At 38.1% G+C, this 19,888-nt stretch overlaps 1 protein-coding gene across 1 annotated transcript in view; it reads left to right on the top strand.

Moving 5' to 3' along the window:
• The window catches only part of LOC114326614 (acetyl-CoA acetyltransferase), a 55,009-nt gene that overhangs the window by 17,323 nt on the left and 17,798 nt on the right, over positions 1–19,888 (top strand). The window contains exons 3-4 of the mRNA XM_050647778.1: positions 14,092–14,204; positions 18,410–18,609. Coding sequence (XP_050503735.1) covers positions 14,092–14,204; positions 18,410–18,609 — 313 coding nt within the window. The remainder of the gene's footprint in view (positions 1–14,091; positions 14,205–18,409; positions 18,610–19,888) is intronic.

Raw genomic sequence — 19,888 nt, 5'->3', positions numbered from 1 at the left:
AAGGTTTAGTTGCTACCGACTCTGATCGTCGACAAAAACCTCAATCGAATGAAGAAAAGGATTCTGTCAAACCAAAATCCAGACCGAAGTGTACATTTTGTAAAAATTTTGGCCATACTCAGCCGGAATGCAGAAAATTTAAGCAATCTAATTCTAATGATTCAGTTAGCACCTCTGTACCTCCTAGTCGTCCAAATACAAATCCTAGCACTTCAAATGTACCTTCTCAACGTTCTTCCAGTGTAGTTTGTTACGGTTGCAATACTCCTGGTTATGTTCGCACAAATTGTCCTAACTGTAAAATTTCTGTAAATTCTATTACCACAGAAGCAGCTTCTTCTGTAGAGCTTCTTTTAGCAGAAACTAACAATTTGAATAATCGTCCCCTCTTACCAATAAGTGTCTTAGGTTTGAGTGGTTGCGCATATGTTGATACTGGAGCTAAATGTACTATAGCTGGAATTAGACTATACAATCATTTTTTAAACAAAGGTCTACACTATATTTCCAAGGAAATGAGTTTAGTGCTTGCTGACGGTATAAGCCGCACGGTAACAGCTCATATTTTTGAGTGTTTGGTTCTCCTATTAGATAGATCCATACCTACTACTTTTGTGGCATTTCCTGAACACACATCAGCTAAAACTCTTCTTGGCATAGACTTCTTAAAAAATGCTGATATTATTATTAATATCTCTCAAATGAAATTCTCATTTGCTGATTCTCCTGATATTCAACATAAACTATTACGGGAACCTAACTCCTGCAATGCTTCAATTAATCTTCTTGAACTTACTCTACGACAGGACGAAGCTTCACAGTTAAATACTTCTGAGCGTAGTACTTTACAGTGCTTGATAAATCAGTACGGTGATGTTTTTATGGAACATAATGAACCTACACCATTTGCTGAGCATTGTATTAATTTAACCAGTGATATTCCAATCGCTGTGCCCCCTTATAGGACAACACCTCAGAAAGCAGAGATACTCAAAAATGAAATCCATCATTTATTGGAAATGGAAATCATTGATGAAAGCGACTCAGCTCATGCTGCACCAACTGTGCTCGTTCCTAAAAAAGACGGTACCTTTCGCATGTGCGTTGATTACAGACGCCTCAACGAAATAACTGTACCAGATAGATATCCTCTACCGAGGATGGACGATCTGTTGCATGCCACCACACAGACACTATTTATGACAACACTAGATCTGAAAAGTGGCTACCATCAAATAAGTGTTCGTCCATCAGATCGAGATAAAACTTCTTTTATTACCCCTTTTGGTATTTTTAGATTTAATCGTATGCCTTTTGGTCTACGAAACGCGCCTGCTACTTTTCAAAGGCTTATTGACCGTTTTCGTAGCGGATTACCAAGTATTACTATTTTGGCATATTTAGATGATATTATTTTATCTAGCTCATTTGAAAATCATATCAATGATCTAGCTAGTGTGTTTCAAAGATTACAAGTATTCAAACTGTGTGTAAATAGAGCAAAATGTACTTTTGTGCGCTCTTCAGTAAAGTATTTAGGGCACCTTCTTACGCCCAATGGGATCGCTCCTGATCCAGGGAAGATATCAGCAATTGCTGAAATGCGTATTCCACGCAATGCTAAACGTGTTTTGTCACTTTTGAAAACTTGTAATGCACTTGGCGCATGTCTCCTCCAGGGGGAGGAAGAAAATGAAAAGACAATCCAAAGAATTGCTCTTCGTTATTACTGGCCTACCATTAGGCGAGATGTTGTAAAGCATATAAAGAAATGCATCGACTGCCAAAGGTATAAACCTTTGAATCTAAAACCAGCAGGTCTATTTCAAACTCCTGTGTTGGCACAACGCTTTGAATGCGTTGCAATTGATTTAGTGGGTCCACTACCTGTGACTGAAAAGGGAAACAGATGGATTTTTGCAGTGGAAGATACTTCCACGAAATGGATAGAAATATTCCCGTTAAAACAAGCTACTGAGGAGTGCAGCATTTTACATGTCTGCTCATATGGGAACAAGGAAAGACTATCTATAGAGATACTGGGGGGTAAGAATGGGGCTAAAGAAGAAGAAGCAGACACATAAAGCCTCGTTGCGGGACGGCAGCTCATTTGTTGTGCGGGAGCTAGGTCGTAGATTCGTTAGGGAGGGTGAAGGGGTGTTAAGATGACTACACTACCATAACTAAATACATAAGGGTACTTACTCTGACTAGAGGATCTTTCTACTATTTAACAAAAAGGGACGCCGTTTGAAATAAATCCTCTATTTCACCTATGGGTACTTACTGGATACTTTCTTACTTACGGGTACCAATCGGGGGGACAATCATCATTGATTCCTCTTTGGGGTTACATTGGGACAACATCTTTCCTTATTATTGGCTTCTATGCCATATTCTTTCTTTTCTCCTGAACTAAAACTTTCATACAGTTGCATTAGTTTTCTGTTAAAATTTTTCCAAAGGCTACAGAAATGAGATGATAGATACACTTTCACAAACATTTATTTAAAACTTTACGGTGGTTTTTTTTTAAACAAACAAAAAAACTTTTAACAGGAAATGATTTTACAGGACAAAATATCTACAAATCTTTTACATTACAAAAAAAATCTTCAATTTAACATAACAAAAGAATGACAAAAGAACTTGTTGGACAGTGTATGTCAAAACAAAATTTTGACGCAGCTGTCAAAGGTCAAAGTCACTGTCATTTTAATTTACAAGTTGCATCATGAAAGCACAAACAACTATTATTTTTCAAAACTCTTTACCAACAAAAATATTTATCCATTTGGGATCCTTGCAAAATTTAAAAAAATATATCATACCATATTTAAACAAAATCCTTTATCACACGTCACAAACTACACGGAAAGGGGGTTCATCTACAAACAAGCAGGGTCATCGACCTGAGGTGGGCTTCATGGCTTCCTTTTTATTTCGGGGCAATCAACTGGATAAACATCACGGGACTGGAACTCAAAATGTCTACATCAGGACATCAATCGGGACTCGGAAGACTTCATTTAAACAGGAACTTGGACAAGATACAGGGACTTCATACCACGCCGGCGTATAGTACTGCGTCACAACTCAAACACAGTGTAAGAGCACCCAACTTCACTACGGGGTAAAAAAAAACATCGTGCCCTCACACTAGATCTTCCAGAACGACATACTATACCCTTTACCGGCGGGTAACAAAAGGCACCACGCCCTTTTGGGGTGAGTCGGCAAGCGATCTTCACGCTTGAAGAAATCAAACCGGACTGATCTGCGCTTCGGTCTGAAGCCACAGATCGGGGAAAATACGACGGAAGTACCGAGCGATTTTGATCCTTAGGGATGCTTAGTTGACAAGAACTCAACTTTCAGTTCAAGATTTGTTCTAGAAAGTTCATCTACGCATTAGAACTGTACTTTTGTCAACACTTCTTACAAATTCTGTTTTTGCGTCTCAAATAAACAGGAATCTTGTAACACATTGAAATGTTGCTGCAATACTTCATGGCTGTATACAGGGTCGGCTTGGGATCTTATAATGATATTGAACTTCACAAAATAAATTAAAAAAATAGACATTCTTTTTGGGAATTGGGATATTAAATTAATGTTGGAGTTTTTTCAAACGTTACAAAGCCTCCGCGCAAAAGAGAAACCTGGATAAGATTATCCAGTTTTCGATAACAAACAGAAAAAAATCCAACATGGACATCTTAGGTGTGACAGGACAACAATATCAAAATATTTAGATAATGGCTAGTGGGGATTAAACAAAACAAAAAAGTCGTTAGGGATTGGGCTAGCGTGCCATCAATCGCCAGACTCTTTAAAGTCGAGTAGACTTAAATGTTTCTTGACTCTACAAAGAACTGTAGGTGACAAGAGTTTCTGTGCCTTGGGAAAGAAACTAAACTTGTGCCCTGTGTGGACCTCGCTGACATCCACAGCAGTAACACAAGTGACATACCAGGGCAGACACAGCCTTGTCACCTCGTTGCCTAACCGCGAGCGGTTCTCAAAAACTAAAAAAAATCATTTGAGCTCTAGGCTCAGCAGATAGGCATCTGCCTAAACTCCACTAAACGCCTAGCGAGTTTCAGGGAATTTTGTTGGCAACGGTTCAGCAAAAATGAGGATTTAGACAATCCAATCTAAATACCTCAGTGAGACAAAATCTCACCAACAACTTACTTCAACAACTCATTCAAACAAAACAGGGCTAGACAAAAGGGTATATGACAACAACAAGGACTAAAATCAAGACAATATTAACAAGGGGGGAGGGGGGATACGTGTGACAACAACAAAAGACCGAAAAGACTAGTATACTGGGTTCAAACAGGATATCAAACTTTTTAAACAAGACTAAGGGAAATGAACGCAACATATGATATAGAGAACACTACATCATTACGTTTTCAATCAACAGTCCAATCCAGGACATAAGAACCTTTCATGAACGTTCACTAGACAACTCTCTCATTTTCAAATCACAAGCTGGGGAAAGACTTCATTTTCAAAACAGGGCTACACTTCACTTTTCGAAACAGGGGATAGACTTCATTTTTCAAGACAGGGGGGTTGGGCTTTACTTTTCAAAACTGGGGATAGACTTACTTTTCAAAACTGGGGGCATTTCATTTCTCAAGACTGGGGGTGGACTTTATTTTTCAAAACGGGGGGCTACTTTTTCAAAACAGGGGGTGAAAGCAACACGCAAGGGGAAGACCAAAGGGACATTGGAAAGTATGACAGTTCTGACGAACAACCGCTTCCATTTATCGACCGAAAGCAAGCTTCACCTGTACTCAACGCGGCCAGATCCTAACCTCACCAGCCTTGTCACAGCTTCTGCTCTTGGCCTACTTTCAATCAACAAAGAGAAGAGAGGTCAACTAACTATTCGCCAAAAAAAATCAAACTCCAGCACGGACACGGGCTAACAGACAACACGGGCTAATAGACAACACGGGCTAATAGACAACACGGGCTAATAGACAACACGGGCTAATAGACAACACAGGCTAATAGACAACACGGGACAACAGACAATGGGCTCTAAAACTTCCAGACAAAACAGGGATAGACAAACAAACAGACAACAACATACTTTTTGACTTCTAGATATACTCAGGGGCTTACAAACACAAACAATATTGAAATTTGGTTCCTATATGAGCTCACACGGGATAAGACATTTCTTGCTCCGACTACTAATGAAAGTGTTCACAGATAGCTGAACAACACTTCCTTCATCACGAGTATTACACTTGTGACATGTCAGATACAAAAAGACAGTACTTCATTCACGGGGGGACTTCAACTACTTCACTGGGGGGGAGACTTCAACTACTACTTCACGGGCTCTTTTTAACTAACCTCTGGCATCCTTTTGACACCTACAAAGATAGATTAGTCAAAAAAAAAAAAAAAAAAAAAAAAACAAGGGGCAACACAGACAAGGGGGGGGCTTTTTCAGGGGCTAACTTCTACACTTCAAGACAGTTATTCTCAAACAGTGTCGACAGAGAACGCTATCTTCAAATCTAAAAGTGACAGCTTTTCTCCTGGCTGCTTGAAAAAAACACAGAAGTGGGGGGCCTCTCCACGGTTTCCCTCTTCACTTCTTCATGGGGTTACTTCTACAAGGGGTGACTTCTTGAATAAGTGGGGGGCCTCTCCACGGTTTCCCTCTTCACTTCTTCACGGGGCCACTTCTCAAAGGGATGACTTCTCAAGGGGATGACTTCTCCAACTAACCTGTGGCGTGACATACACCAACAGAGATAGGCTTCGCTGGAAAAACAAGGGACTACTCTCACACAGACTATACGGGGCTAAGCTCATACACGGACCATACCAACAACATCACACATCTACTCAAACGACCAAATCAATAAATCACAAAAAACGGTTATTCTGTAAAAAACTGTTGATCTATAGGAATACATGCAAAAAATACAACATACTGTTATACTTCATAAGTGGATTCAATATTCAAAATATTTAACGTTACTTTTAATCAAAATTTTCAAAAAAATTTTACGTTACTTTTTTACTCAACTGTTTGTCTATATATTTCATCAATATTTTCAAAAAAATCAATTCAATGCTTTCATCATGGGTACAATATCAATACAATACAGTTAGTACGCTAAAATAACATACAATTCTGTTCTACGATACATACAATACCAGTATACATATGGGGTTACAAGTTAAATACACTATGATGTATGAAATGGTACATGCCCATACAATCAACAGCACGACCAAATCAACATCACAACAAAATGTGTACATACTTACACCTCTTTGGAAAAATTATTAACTTTTGCAACAAAAACTACAAAAATGGGCTCTTTCATGGGGACTAACAGACTGAAACAGTTTCGGGGGCACTAAAAGACATGAAACAGTTTCTGGGGGCAAGACAAGAGGAATCTGGGCTAAACTACATGGGAAGACTTGGGCGATATTTACTCGGGTCAAACTTCAGGGTGTACGTTACAAATGTAACACTAAGTGGGGGGTGGTTAAAGACATTGGGGACTAGTAGATAGGCTAACTACTAGTTGAACATGACTACAAGCTAGACTTGTAACAATGGGCATACAAAACATGACACGAGTCGAGCTTCCATGTTATCGGAAACACTTGCACCACAAACTGAGATCGGCTACCCAAGACGGGCACTGCCTAACAGTTGTAGTACAAATGAGACCGAAAGGAGGCTAAAGGGATATGGTAGTGGGCACATGCTAATGGGGTCAGGGGGTAGAAATAACACGCCCCACGTTGTCGGGGCCAGTTGAAGCATTCAACTGGACAAGACAACTACTGGATACTGAAGGAGGCAGAAAAATGAATCGGCCCCACGTTGGGCGCCATTTGCAGCATTTTACATGTCTGCTCATATGGGAACAAGGAAAGACTATCTATAGAGATACTGGGGGGTAAGAATGGGGCTAAAGAAGAAGAAGCAGACACATAAAGCCTCGTTGCGGGACGGCAGCTCATTTGTTGTGCGGGAGCTAGGTCGTAGATTCGTTAGGGAGGGTGAAGGGGTGTTAAGATGACTACACTACCATAACTAAATACATAAGGGTACTTACTCTGACTAGAGGATCTTTCTACTATTTAACAAAAAGGGACGCCGTTTGAAATAAATCCTCTATTTCACCTATGGGTACTTACTGGATACTTTCTTACTTACGGGTACCAATCGGGGGGACAATCATCATTGATTCCTCTTTGGGGTTACATTGGGACAACATCTTTCCTTATTATTGGCTTCTATGCCATATTCTTTCTTTTCTCCTGAACTAAAACTTTCATACAGTTGCATTAGTTTTCTGTTAAAATTTTTCCAAAGGCTACAGAAATGAGATGATAGATACACTTTCACAAACATTTATTTAAAACTTTACGGTGGTTTTTTTTTAAACAAACAAAAAAACTTTTAACAGGAAATGATTTTACAGGACAAAATATCTACAAATCTTTTACATTACAAAAAAAATCTTCAATTTAACATAACAAAAGAATGACAAAAGAACTTGTTGGACAGTGTATGTCAAAACAAAATTTTGACGCAGCTGTCAAAGGTCAAAGTCACTGTCATTTTAATTTACAAGTTGCATCATGAAAGCACAAACAACTATTATTTTTCAAAACTCTTTACCAACAAAAATATTTATCCATTTGGGATCCTTGCAAAATTTAAAAAAATATATCATACCATATTTAAACAAAATCCTTTATCACACGTCACAAACTACACGGAAAGGGGGTTCATCTACAAACAAGCAGGGTCATCGACCTGAGGTGGGCTTCATGGCTTCCTTTTTATTTCGGGGCAATCAACTGGATAAACATCACGGGACTGGAACTCAAAATGTCTACATCAGGACATCAATCGGGACTCGGAAGACTTCATTTAAACAGGAACTTGGACAAGATACAGGGACTTCATACCACGCCGGCGTATAGTACTGCGTCACAACTCAAACACAGTGTAAGAGCACCCAACTTCACTACGGGGTAAAAAAAAACATCGTGCCCTCACACTAGATCTTCCAGAACGACATACTATACCCTTTACCGGCGGGTAACAAAAGGCACCACGCCCTTTTGGGGTGAGTCGGCAAGCGATCTTCACGCTTGAAGAAATCAAACCGGACTGATCTGCGCTTCGGTCTGAAGCCACAGATCGGGGAAAATACGACGGAAGTACCGAGCGATTTTGATCCTTAGGGATGCTTAGTTGACAAGAACTCAACTTTCAGTTCAAGATTTGTTCTAGAAAGTTCATCTACGCATTAGAACTGTACTTTTGTCAACACTTCTTACAAATTCTGTTTTTGCGTCTCAAATAAACAGGAATCTTGTAACACATTGAAATGTTGCTGCAATACTTCATGGCTGTATACAGGGTCGGCTTGGGATCTTATAATGATATTGAACTTCACAAAATAAATTAAAAAAATAGACATTCTTTTTGGGAATTGGGATATTAAATTAATGTTGGAGTTTTTTCAAACGTTACAGGAGGAGTGCACAAAAGTACTAATAAGTGAAATATGTTTGCGATACGGCACCCCTCGTAGAATAATAAGTGACAACGGACCCCAATTCGTTAGTAAAATAATGCAGCAGTTTACATACTGCCTAGGTATTCAGCAATCACTCATTCCTGTTTATCACCCTGCCTCAAATCCGGAGGAACGTAAAAATCGAGATCTTAAAATTCAGATTTCCATTTTAGTTCAAAGAGACCATACTAAATGGGATGAAGTGCTACCCAGTATACGTTTTTCTATGAATACCGTACCAAATTTAGCTACCGGTTATTCCCCGGCCTATTTGAACTTTGCGCGTGAGCTACGTACGCCCACAGATGTGCATAAAGACTTACGAGCTATTATCGCGAGTGAAACGGTTATTCCCGAGATAACACCTTACTTGCGCAGGCATACTGACATTTTATTAAGTGCGCGAGAAAATAATGAGTTACGCCAAGACTCTTCGAAATTGTATGCAGATAAACATTTTCGCGAAACCGTTGTGTTTAACAAGGGACAGAAAGTTCTAGTAAAGACTCACATCCTTAGTAAAAGTGATGCAGGACTGTCTTCTAAATTTGCGCCTCGTCGCGATGGCCCATACCTTATCCTTAACCAACTTTCTCCCACCTCGTACGAGTTAGCAACTCTAACGCACCCAGATGTATCGATCGGAAAATACCACGTGTCTGCTCTCCATCCTTTTGTGGAAGATGATTCCGATTCGCCTGTAACTCCTCTACATGAGTTACGTAGTAGAGGTCGACCTTCAACCACGTTGCAGAAAGATGTCGCAGCCAAAAGCAGAGGGGCTATCCCTAAACGACATCCTAAGACAACGCAGCAATCTACAGGTTCTGGTGTACCTGTAACCACAACCAGTGACTTCAGTAGTACCTCGTTGCCTAAGCAGATTGATTGTTCCATACAGAGACCCAGACGTTCCAAGCGCCCTCCTAAGCGCTATCAAGATGCTCATGTATGATGACCGAGGTCTGTTCCAAGCCCTCGCTAATAACCAGTTATTCCGTTTTGTATCAGCCATACTCTACGTCTGATCCAAAGGGGGAGGATGTAACAAGAATTATACTTGGCAACCCTGCCGACCGAGTGACGTAGGTTCTCCCGACGGCTGACAGCTGAGATGGCGGAGACTGCTTCAAGAGTGCCTGATTGTACTCCAAGCCATTGAACTATTAGTTTTAATAATGTAGTTTGTTTCTATTTCTTTCGGTGATTATACCGCTCACAGTAAAGTTTGTGCTTATTATTATTCAACCCCGATGTGTAGGTGCTTCCCATTATTTACAGCTGAAGTTCGAGTACGAGCAAAACCCCTATAATATATCCTAACTCTCACACCCTAAACCCTCATCCCCTTATACTGTGATTTTAAGTTTTAAACGTTTAAAATAGTCAGACAATTATAGAGCTATAAATCTACTGAACACCGCACTTAAGCTAACCACAAAAGTCCTAACCAACAAAATCAATAAACTAACAACTTTATCAGATGAACAACAAGGATTCAGATCCGGAAGATCCTGCGTAGACGCCGTATTTGTACTGAGACAAATCACAGAAAAGGACATCGAGTACAATAAACCAGCATATCTATGTTTTATAGACCTGACAAAGGCTTTCGATCGCATCCAAGTCGAAGACGTCTTACACTTACTCTATAGAAGAAACATACCAATCAATATTATACAAACCAACGAAAATATCTACTTCCATAATCGAATACAGGCAAAGATAAATGGAAAACTAACACAGTTTATACCAGTACAAAGCAGAGTCAGACAAGGTGACTCGTTAAGCCCACTTCTCGTTAATATAATAATGGACGAAATAATAGAAGCAGTACGTAAAGGTCATGGTTACAGAATGGGGAACAAAGAAATCCAAATATTATGTTATGCAGACGACGCTGCATTAATCGCCGAGGCTGAAGACGATCTCCAAAGATTAACACACATATTAAATACAACACCTAAGAAATACAATATAATAATATCAGCAGAAAAAACCAAATGTTTGACCAGTGGCGTAACAAACTCCGTCGGGGCCCCCCCGCAGAATTGGAAATGGGGCCCTCTTTAAAAAATTACTAAATGCAACATGTGTAACAAATACCTATATACTTTTTTACTATTACCAAATAGCTACATGTATATGTTACAGCCCAGTAAATCAACGTAAAAATGGCGATACCGTGTAATTTTCAGTGTCACCACCGAATTGGTCAACTCAAGACTTTTCGAGTTTATGAGTAAAAATGTTTACTGTTTAACAAAAAAACCACGTTTTTAGGCGATTTTTCGCAAATAGTTCAAAGAGTAAGTATTCGATCGAAAAGAATATTGTTAGGAAAAATGTATCTAGCTTATAAAAAAATGAAGCAAAAATGAAGTCTATCGACTCAGTTAAAGAAAAGTTGTAGCTCATGAAAAGTTTTTCTTATTCGTTAAATTCTAAATCGAATATTTCAACGTGAAATAACCAAAAAATTAAATACTTTTCGGGAAACTCATTAGAACTTTTTTTAAAAGAAGCTTTATTTTTTACAAAAGTTTCTAACATCAAAACTAAGCCAGTTACGCTCAAAATACAGTTAGTCCCATTTTTTGGTAAAAAAATTGTGAAAATCTCCCCCTATTTAGCATCTCAAATGAAACTAATTATTATCGCCTTACAAATTACTTAACTTTTTTATATGATCTGTAAGTTTTACCGGTTCAAAGTGCTTATTTTTAAAAGGGTTCTAGTTGAAAGGTCTTGCACAAGTCACTAATCACGAGTATATGCAAATTTTGAACAGCCATATAACCAATTTTTGTCTTAGAGAAAAACAAAATAAAGCCAAAATATTTATAAAAGCAAGACCTACATTTCTTTACTCTGAGATTTTTCGTATCACTAATACTTTTTAAGTTATTTTGAAAAAAAAGTCATTTTTCCAAAAAAAAATTTTTTACTATGAAACCAAATTTTCTCAAAAATAAGAACTTCGAACCGGTCAACCTTACAGATCATATAAACAATAAATATTTAAAGCAAATGGTAAAGCACTAATGATAAATTTTATTTGGGGTGCGAAATAGGGGCAGCTTTACACGAGTTTTTTTACCAAAAAAGAGGCCAACTTTATTTTGAGCGTAACTCGTATAGTTTTTGTGCTAGAAACTTTTATAAAAAATAAAAATAAAGCTTTTTTTTAAACATTTGAAAAAAGTTTTAATGAGTTTTTCCCGAAAATTGCTTCTTTTTTGGTTATTTCAGGTTGAAATATTCGATTTGGAATTGGACGAATAAGAATCATTTTTCATGAGCTTCAACTGTGCTTTACTGTGTCGATAGATTTCATGAATAAGTACACCATATTTTTGTATCTTATGAGCTACATTCTTGCTACAAATATTTTTTCGATATCTAATATTTAATTCGATAAACACTTATTTTTGAGTTGATTGCGAAAAACCCGTCTGAAAACGTTGACTTTTTGTTGAAAAATAAACATTTTCAATCGCAAATGACTTGAAAAGTATTAACACAGGTAAAGACACTCTATATAACAAAAGTTGCTTATAATTAGTCAATGTATACATTTCCGGACTTATTTTAAACGTATGTTTTTCACCCCAATGAGGGGTGTCTCGGGTGTCCCGAAGTAAAAGCAACCAACGACATAAATCCAACTTTGAAGTGGAGTGTAACTAGAACCTAAATACAAATTGTCAAACAAATACGTCCGTCGTGACGCTGATAATTTCACTCAAAAAATGTCATTTACTGAGCTATTTTTGTATTCATGCATTGTTTATGACGACTTACATTTTTCATCTTTATTGGTATAGAATAAAATAGAACAAAAATTACCAAATGATTACGTTAATATGAGATGAACAACTTTATTCGTGCACTATCTACTATCAGCGAATATATCTACAATTTTATTAATTCGGATGGACATCTTCATTTTCAATACTGCACTTCTTAAAAAACGTATGCATGCACATGCAAATAATATAACAACACATTTTTACATATATTAGACAACAAGATGGGGCCCTTGACATATTGGGGCCCCCCATTAGCTTCATGCTGCGGGGGCCTCTGTTACGGTTCTGGATAATTGTATAGAAATACTAAACGTAGGTAAAGATTAAAGAGAAAACCCATTTCTATATTTAGAAATATTGTTCTAAAATTCGGCAAATTACAGTTCTCAAATCTTTCAATAGTCACGTACAAAGCATTATAGTTTATTGTCGTCACCCATAAAAGTTCGTGAGACCGGAAAGGATTAAGTTTCTAGATATGAGATGATTCACTTGCTTATTTAGAAATTTACGTTTTTAAATTTAAACACACAAAGTAAAATCATATACCTATAGCAGATTTTTACATAATATTAGACGACAAGATGGGGCCCTTGCTCGATTGGGGCCCCCCCGCAAGCTTCACGCTGCGGGGGCCTCTGTTACGCCCCTGTGTTTGACAACATCTAAATATCCACTACGAGATATCTAGGTTTAGATATCTGGGAATAGACATAACCAGTCACGGAGATGTTGAAGAGGAAGTACGACAACAAAGCTTAAAAGCACGTAAAGCGGCGGGATCTCTTAATGACACAATCTGAAAGAACAAACACCTAAGATAAGACACAAAAGCAAGAATCTTTAAAGCAGCAATTAGACCTATATTGACATACACGGCGGAGACAAGACCTGACACATCTAAAACGAGACGACTACTAGAAACAACGGAGATGAAAATACTTCGACGAATATCAGGGAAAAGTCTGTTGGATAGGGAGAAAAGCGAAAACATAAGATCATGCAATGTAGAAGACATAAATGGATGGGTGACAAAACGGAAACAGGAGTGGAACGAACACGTTAGTAGAATGGCAGAGGATAGGATAGTAACAAAAGCACGAGATAAGTCACCAAATGAACGAAGAAGTATTGGCAGACCAAGAAAAAGATGGTGCGATAATTTAAACAATTCAGGAGGCTAATGTTGGAGAATAAACAGGCTTTAAAGCCTAAATACAAGAAGAAAGAAGAAGAAGAACAATAATTAAAAAGTATTTGTTAAATATTGTAAACTAGGTTTTGCAAAAGTACTGTGATTTTATGCTTTAGACATTTAAAATAGCTCAGACGCATCAACATGCAGAAAGTTAATTTTTGTTCATTCGAAATGTTGAAGTAATAATTATTCTGTTACATATTTTGTTTATTACATATTGTTACCACCTAGTTTACCAAAAGCAGTTTTTAAATATCAGTATCAAAAATTGTCTTGGGAAAATCATTACTTTTGTTGTCTACAATTACATTATAATTTCGATTATAGTTTTTTTTTTACTTTTTGTCGTAAAAACTTGTTTATTGTTTTTGTTTTCGCATACCGAGACGTTAGTTGTTTACTTGGTTTTACACTTTTTTGTATATGTATTTAAATTTAGATATGAATATGTGATTTGCATAAAAATTCTCTCTATTGTTAGGTTTTAACTGCTGGTCAAGGTCAGAACCCCGCAAGACAAGCTGCATTGGCCGCGAAAATTCCCACAACTTGCCCCGCGCTTAGGTTGGATTTTCTTTGCGGATCAGGACTTAGGTAAGTGTAGATTGTCAATTTAAATTATGGAATTATTGTTCTAGTTATATCCCCACCGTGACGCAGTGGTAAGAGAGGCTTCCTTTGGATCTAAGGGTTGTGAGTTCGAATCCTGGCTGCGTGGAAAATTTTCTTTATAAAAAATTTAATAAATGAAAATCATTTCTGTATGTGGGATCGGTACTGACCCGAGGGACCGCAAATGTAGGTAAACAATAAGCGTCTCTTTGTAAAAACAATGAAGTCGACTTTACTAAGTAACAAGCCACTTATTCAATACACACTACACATCATCATCATCATCAATTGTGCTACAGCCCTATGAAAGAGCCTCGACCTTTCCAAGTCTATTACTCCAGTCAGTCCTATCCATTGCCAACCGTTGCCAGTTTGCTGCGCCTATTTTTCTCCCATCCTCATCTACACCATCCTTCCATCTAAGTTTTGGCCTACCCCTATTTCTACTTTCCACAGATTGTGACAAGGATTCTTCTAGGAGGGTTGTTATGCTGTGATCTTGCTAGATGTCCTGCCCATCTTAGTCTTCCTATTCTTATAAGAAATACTACGTCTTTACCACCAAATATATGTTTATATCTGTGGTATACCTCGTAGTTGTACCTCCTCCTCCAAATACCATTTTCACAGATGCCACCGAATATGCCTCTCAGGATCCTTTGTTCAAATATAAGCAGAAGGTTTTCATCTGCCTTGGAGATGGTCCATGTCTCCGATCCATATGTCAACACTGGTTGTATAAGGGTTTTGTATATGGTTATTTTTGTTTTTTTTTTTTGGCTTAAGTTCCTACTTCTCATATGTCTACTCAGTCCAAAATAGCATTTGTTCGCTAGGATTATCCTTCGCTTGATTTCTTCCGTCATGACGTTCTCCTTGGTGATCAGGGAGCCTAAGTATGTGAATTTGTCCACCACTTCAAAGGTAAAGTTATCAACAGAGAATTGGTGACCGATGTTTCTAGCTCTATTGTTGGGTGTTGATGCCATCATCTTAGTTTTCTCCTCGTTTACTTTCAGGCCCATATTTTTTGAGGTATTTGAGGTGGTATACATGTCTTCTAGTTTACGTGTTGTGCGGGCAACTAGGTCCACGTCATCGGCATATGCCAAAATTTGGGATGATTAATTAAAAATATTTCCTCTGTTGTCTATTCGGGCATCTCTGACCGCCTTTTCCAGAACTATGTTGAAAAGGAGACACGCCAGCGCATCTCCCTGTCGCAACCCAACATTCGTTTCAAACGCCTGTGATTGTTCGCCCTGTATTTCGACTTTGCAAACGACTTTACGCATTGTAGCCCTAACCAATCTTATCAGTTTATCAGGGATGTGGAATTCATCCATGGCTTCATACAATTTATTTCTTAAGACACTATCATAGGCCGATTTAAAATCTACGAAAAGATGATATAATATGTGTCGATATTGAATTCATTGGTTTTTTCCAGTATTGGCCGTAGCACAAAGATCTGGTCTGTTGTTGATCGACCAGGCCTAAAACCACTTTGATATTCTTCAGGAAGCTCCTCTTAATGTGCACTTAGGCGACCATATAAGATACCCGAAAAATTTTTGTAAGCTGTATTAAGGAGGGTTATTCCCCTATAGTTTCTACATTCCAATTGATCACCCTTTTTGTGTAGCGGACAAACGATTCCAATACACCACTCTTCCGGGATTTGTTCCTCATTCCAGGCTCTCAGTATTATTTTATATATTTGATTAGTCAGGGTAGCACCTCCATATTTAATAAGTTCCGCGGATATACCATCGCCTCCTGGAGATTTATTATTTTTTAGGTGTTTTATTGCATCCCGTACTTCTTGAATTGATGGAGGCTCTAATGGTGTATTGTTGGTTGCTCTTGGGTTTGGTTGATTTCGATCTTCTACTTCCCTGGTAAGTAGTGTTTTATAGTGTTCCACCTATCTTTTCAATATTTCTTCTTTTGTATTGAGTATGTGCCCCTCCTTATCCTTACATAGTCTTAGCGTTGGTTTGAAATCCTTTTTTACATTATTCAGAGTTTTATAGAATTTTCTTGTTTGATTTTCCTGTTTTAATGCCTCAAGTTCTTCCAGTATTCTATTTTCATAAATTCTCTTTTTTCGTCTATGAATGCACTTCTCTTCTCTTCTAAGGTCTTTATATTTTTGTTGTTTTTCTCGGTTTCTTCTTTGCTGCATATGTTTATATGCATCGTTCTTTCTTCTTGTAATGTCCTCACACTCAGTGTCGAACCAGTCATTGCGTGATGGTGGTTTTTCTGGCCCTAGAATATTATTTGCTGCGTCTTTAATATTACTTTTACACATTTCCCATTGTTCGCTGGTTGTTAGATTCTCATTAATTATGCAGTTAGTTTCGATATAGTTTTGAAACCTTTCTACCGTTTGTGGATTTTTGAGAAGTTCAATATTAAGGCGCGTTGTTTTGGTACTTTTCTCCTTCTTCGCGTTTGAGATTCTAGGTCGAATTCTTGTGCCAACTAGAAAGTGATCTGAATCAATATTGGCGCCTCGATATGTCCGGACATCCATCAAATTTGAGAAGTGTTTAGCATCTATGATCACATGATCAATTTGGTTGTTCGTTAATCCATAGGGCGAGGTCCAAGTTCCCATATGTATTTTTTTGTGTAGAAAACATGTGCTTCCTACGATCATGTTCTTTGCGGCTGCGAAGGTGACTGCTCGGTGTCCATTCGAATTGGTATTATTATGGAAACTATATTTACCGATGTGCGGTAGATATATTTCTTCCCTTCCGATTTTTGCGTTCAGATCACACATTACTATTTTAATGTCACTTCTGGGACAACTGTCATATGCTCTTTCTAATTCATCATAGAATTCGTCTTTTTCTTCGTCTTCCTTGTCCTCTGTTGAAGCATGTACATTAATAAGACTTATATTAAAAAACTTGCCCCTGATCGTTAAGCAGCTCATTCGTGGATTAATCGGCTTAAAATCTATAACCAAATGCTTGACTTTATTATTGACTATAAAGGCTGTCCCAAATTCATGTCTAGTTCTATGGCAGCTATAGTATATGTTGTAGTCTGTTTTTTGGATTATGCCATGACCTGTCCATCGTACTTCTTGTATCGCAGTAATATCGGCGTTATATTGTGTTAATATGTCGCATAGTTTGCGAATGTTTCCAGGTTCGTTGAGTGTGCGAACGTTCCAGGTAAATACTTTAAGATCGTTGTCCTTATTTCGTTGCATAGGTCGTCGTTGAGATTTCCGTCCGGCATCTTTAACTTTCGATTTCGTAACTATGGATTTTTACGGGGTTGGGTAGGTAACCCAACGCCAAACCCCCTTTTCGGAGGGCCATTTCACCCGCTCTCGTCAGTTCCCGACCCAACTTTCCACCCGGGTTGGATACCGGATCTCCCGATTGGGTTGCTCGGTTACCAGGGGACACCAACGTGAAGGTGAGAGTCGGATGTGAGTAGAAGAGGCTAAGTGGAGTAAACTGGAATCAACTCCATGTTTTCGCATTCTACTCCTTTATCCCCCACACACTACACATACACAACAAAAAAATTTATTCTAGTTAACGAGGACTGTTAAAATCACTGACTGAAGTTTAATCATATTTGTCAAAATATACAGCTATACTAGCTTTTACTAGGGCTGTCCGATAAGTAGTTAGCCTTCAAAAGAGAAAGGAGAATTTTGGAAAACTGGTGATTTATTTCTGAAGATAGTCTCCTTTTAGCTCGATTTCTCGACTCAGCGATGCTCCAATTTATGGAGTCGTATGCCTGTTTAAAATCAATAAATAACATAATCCTAAGTTTTGTTCATAGCTATTATTTTGTATTCATTTTAACATACTTATTTGCTTAGTAGTTGTTCTTCCTGCTCTAAACTGTTCCTAGTATTCTGAGATCACTTTGTTGTCATATTTCATTATCCTTTTCCTAATAATTTTTGCTGGAGGTCAGTTGGCAGGCCATTACAGTCCAATGCAGATGAAATTGCTATTTCGTGTAGGGACACATACTGTTCCCGGACAGTTATATCCATGTTCATCGACTTTATATCGCTTAATTTAATAGTTTCATTATTTCTTTCTTTTTTTTTTTTTTTTTTGTTAAACACCTAAATCTTTAGGTGATTTAACAAAAGATCCAGGTCTTCTAGGTGATTTTAAATTAACCAAAAATTTTAGCACTGTTGCATCAGGATATCAAGGAATTAAAACTGGAGACTGTGAAATAATTATAGCAGGAGGACAAGAAAGCATGACCAGAGCTCAGCACGCTGCTTATCTCCGAAATGCCAAACTGGGAAATTTAAACTTAGCAGATACTTTACTAACGGATGGACTACACTGTGCTATTAATAAAGATACTCATATGGGCCACACCGGTAAGTACATATTTGCGATAAAAATATTATTTAAATAAGAAGTAATATCTAGTTAAAAATATTCCAAAGTAATAGCACACTTTATAATATGGCGATGAACGTTTCGATAGACTTCTTCAAGTGCCTTCTCTGCGACGAAGGTCAGCACCCATCGTGGCCATAGTAAAAGTGTAATATCCTCAGTATGAAATTAATCTCGTACTCTTGTGGCAGTATGTAGCCTTGCATTCATTCATCATCATTCTCTTTGCCTTATCCCTATGCAGGGTCGGCTTCCCTAATTGCATTTCTCCACACAATTCTATCCTGGGTCATATCAATATTAATCCCATTTACCAACATGTCCTGCCTAATCGTCTCCCCCACGTCTTCTTTGGTCTTCCTCTCCTACTCCTTCCAGGAATCTGCACTTCAGCTACTCTCCATATTGGATGATTAACGTCTCGACGTTGAACATGACCAAACCATCTCAACCTATGCTTTCTCATTTTGGCATCAATTGGTGCCACACCTAGACTTCCCCTAATATACTCATTTTTAATTTTATCCTTTCTTGTCACTCCACTCGTCCATCTAAGCATTCTCATCTCCGCCGCATGCATTCGTTGTTCCTCTTTCTTTTTCACTGCCCAACATTCAGTTCCGTACATCATAGCCGGTCTTATGGCTGTTTTATAGAATTTTCCTTTCAGCTTCATTGGAACTTTTCTGTCACACAACACACCATTCGCTTCCTTCCACTTCATCCATCCAGTCCTAATTCTACTGCATGCATCTCCATCTATTTCTCCATTACTCTGTAATACCGATCCCAGGTACTTAAAACTATTGCTTTTTACAATCAGTTCACCATCAAAATATACCATTTTATTTGTAGTAACTCCATCTTTAAATGAACATTCCAAATACTCTGTCTTTGTCCTACTAAGTTTTAAACATTTTTCCTCCAGAGCTCGTGTCCACTGTTCCAGTTTTTGTTCTAAGTCTCTTTCACTATTTCCTACTAATACGACATCATCAGCATAGATTAAGCACCATGGAATGCTACCCTGTAGTTTCGCTGTTATCTGGTCCAAAACTAATGAGAATAAATACGGACTAAGCACCGAGCCTTGGTGCAATCCTACTTTCACATCAAATTTATCAGTCTCTCCCACACCTGTCCTAACACTAGTCGTTACTCCCTCATACATATCCCTCACAATCTTTACATATGCACCAGGGACTACTTTCTTATTGAGTGCCCACCACAGAATCTCTCGAGGAACTCTATCATATG

The sequence above is a fragment of the Diabrotica virgifera genome, chromosome 3 (assembly GCF_917563875.1).
Source record: "Diabrotica virgifera virgifera chromosome 3, PGI_DIABVI_V3a".
NCBI lineage: Eukaryota > Metazoa > Arthropoda > Insecta > Coleoptera > Chrysomelidae > Diabrotica > Diabrotica virgifera.
This window is presented reverse-complemented; position numbering and strand designations above follow the sequence as displayed.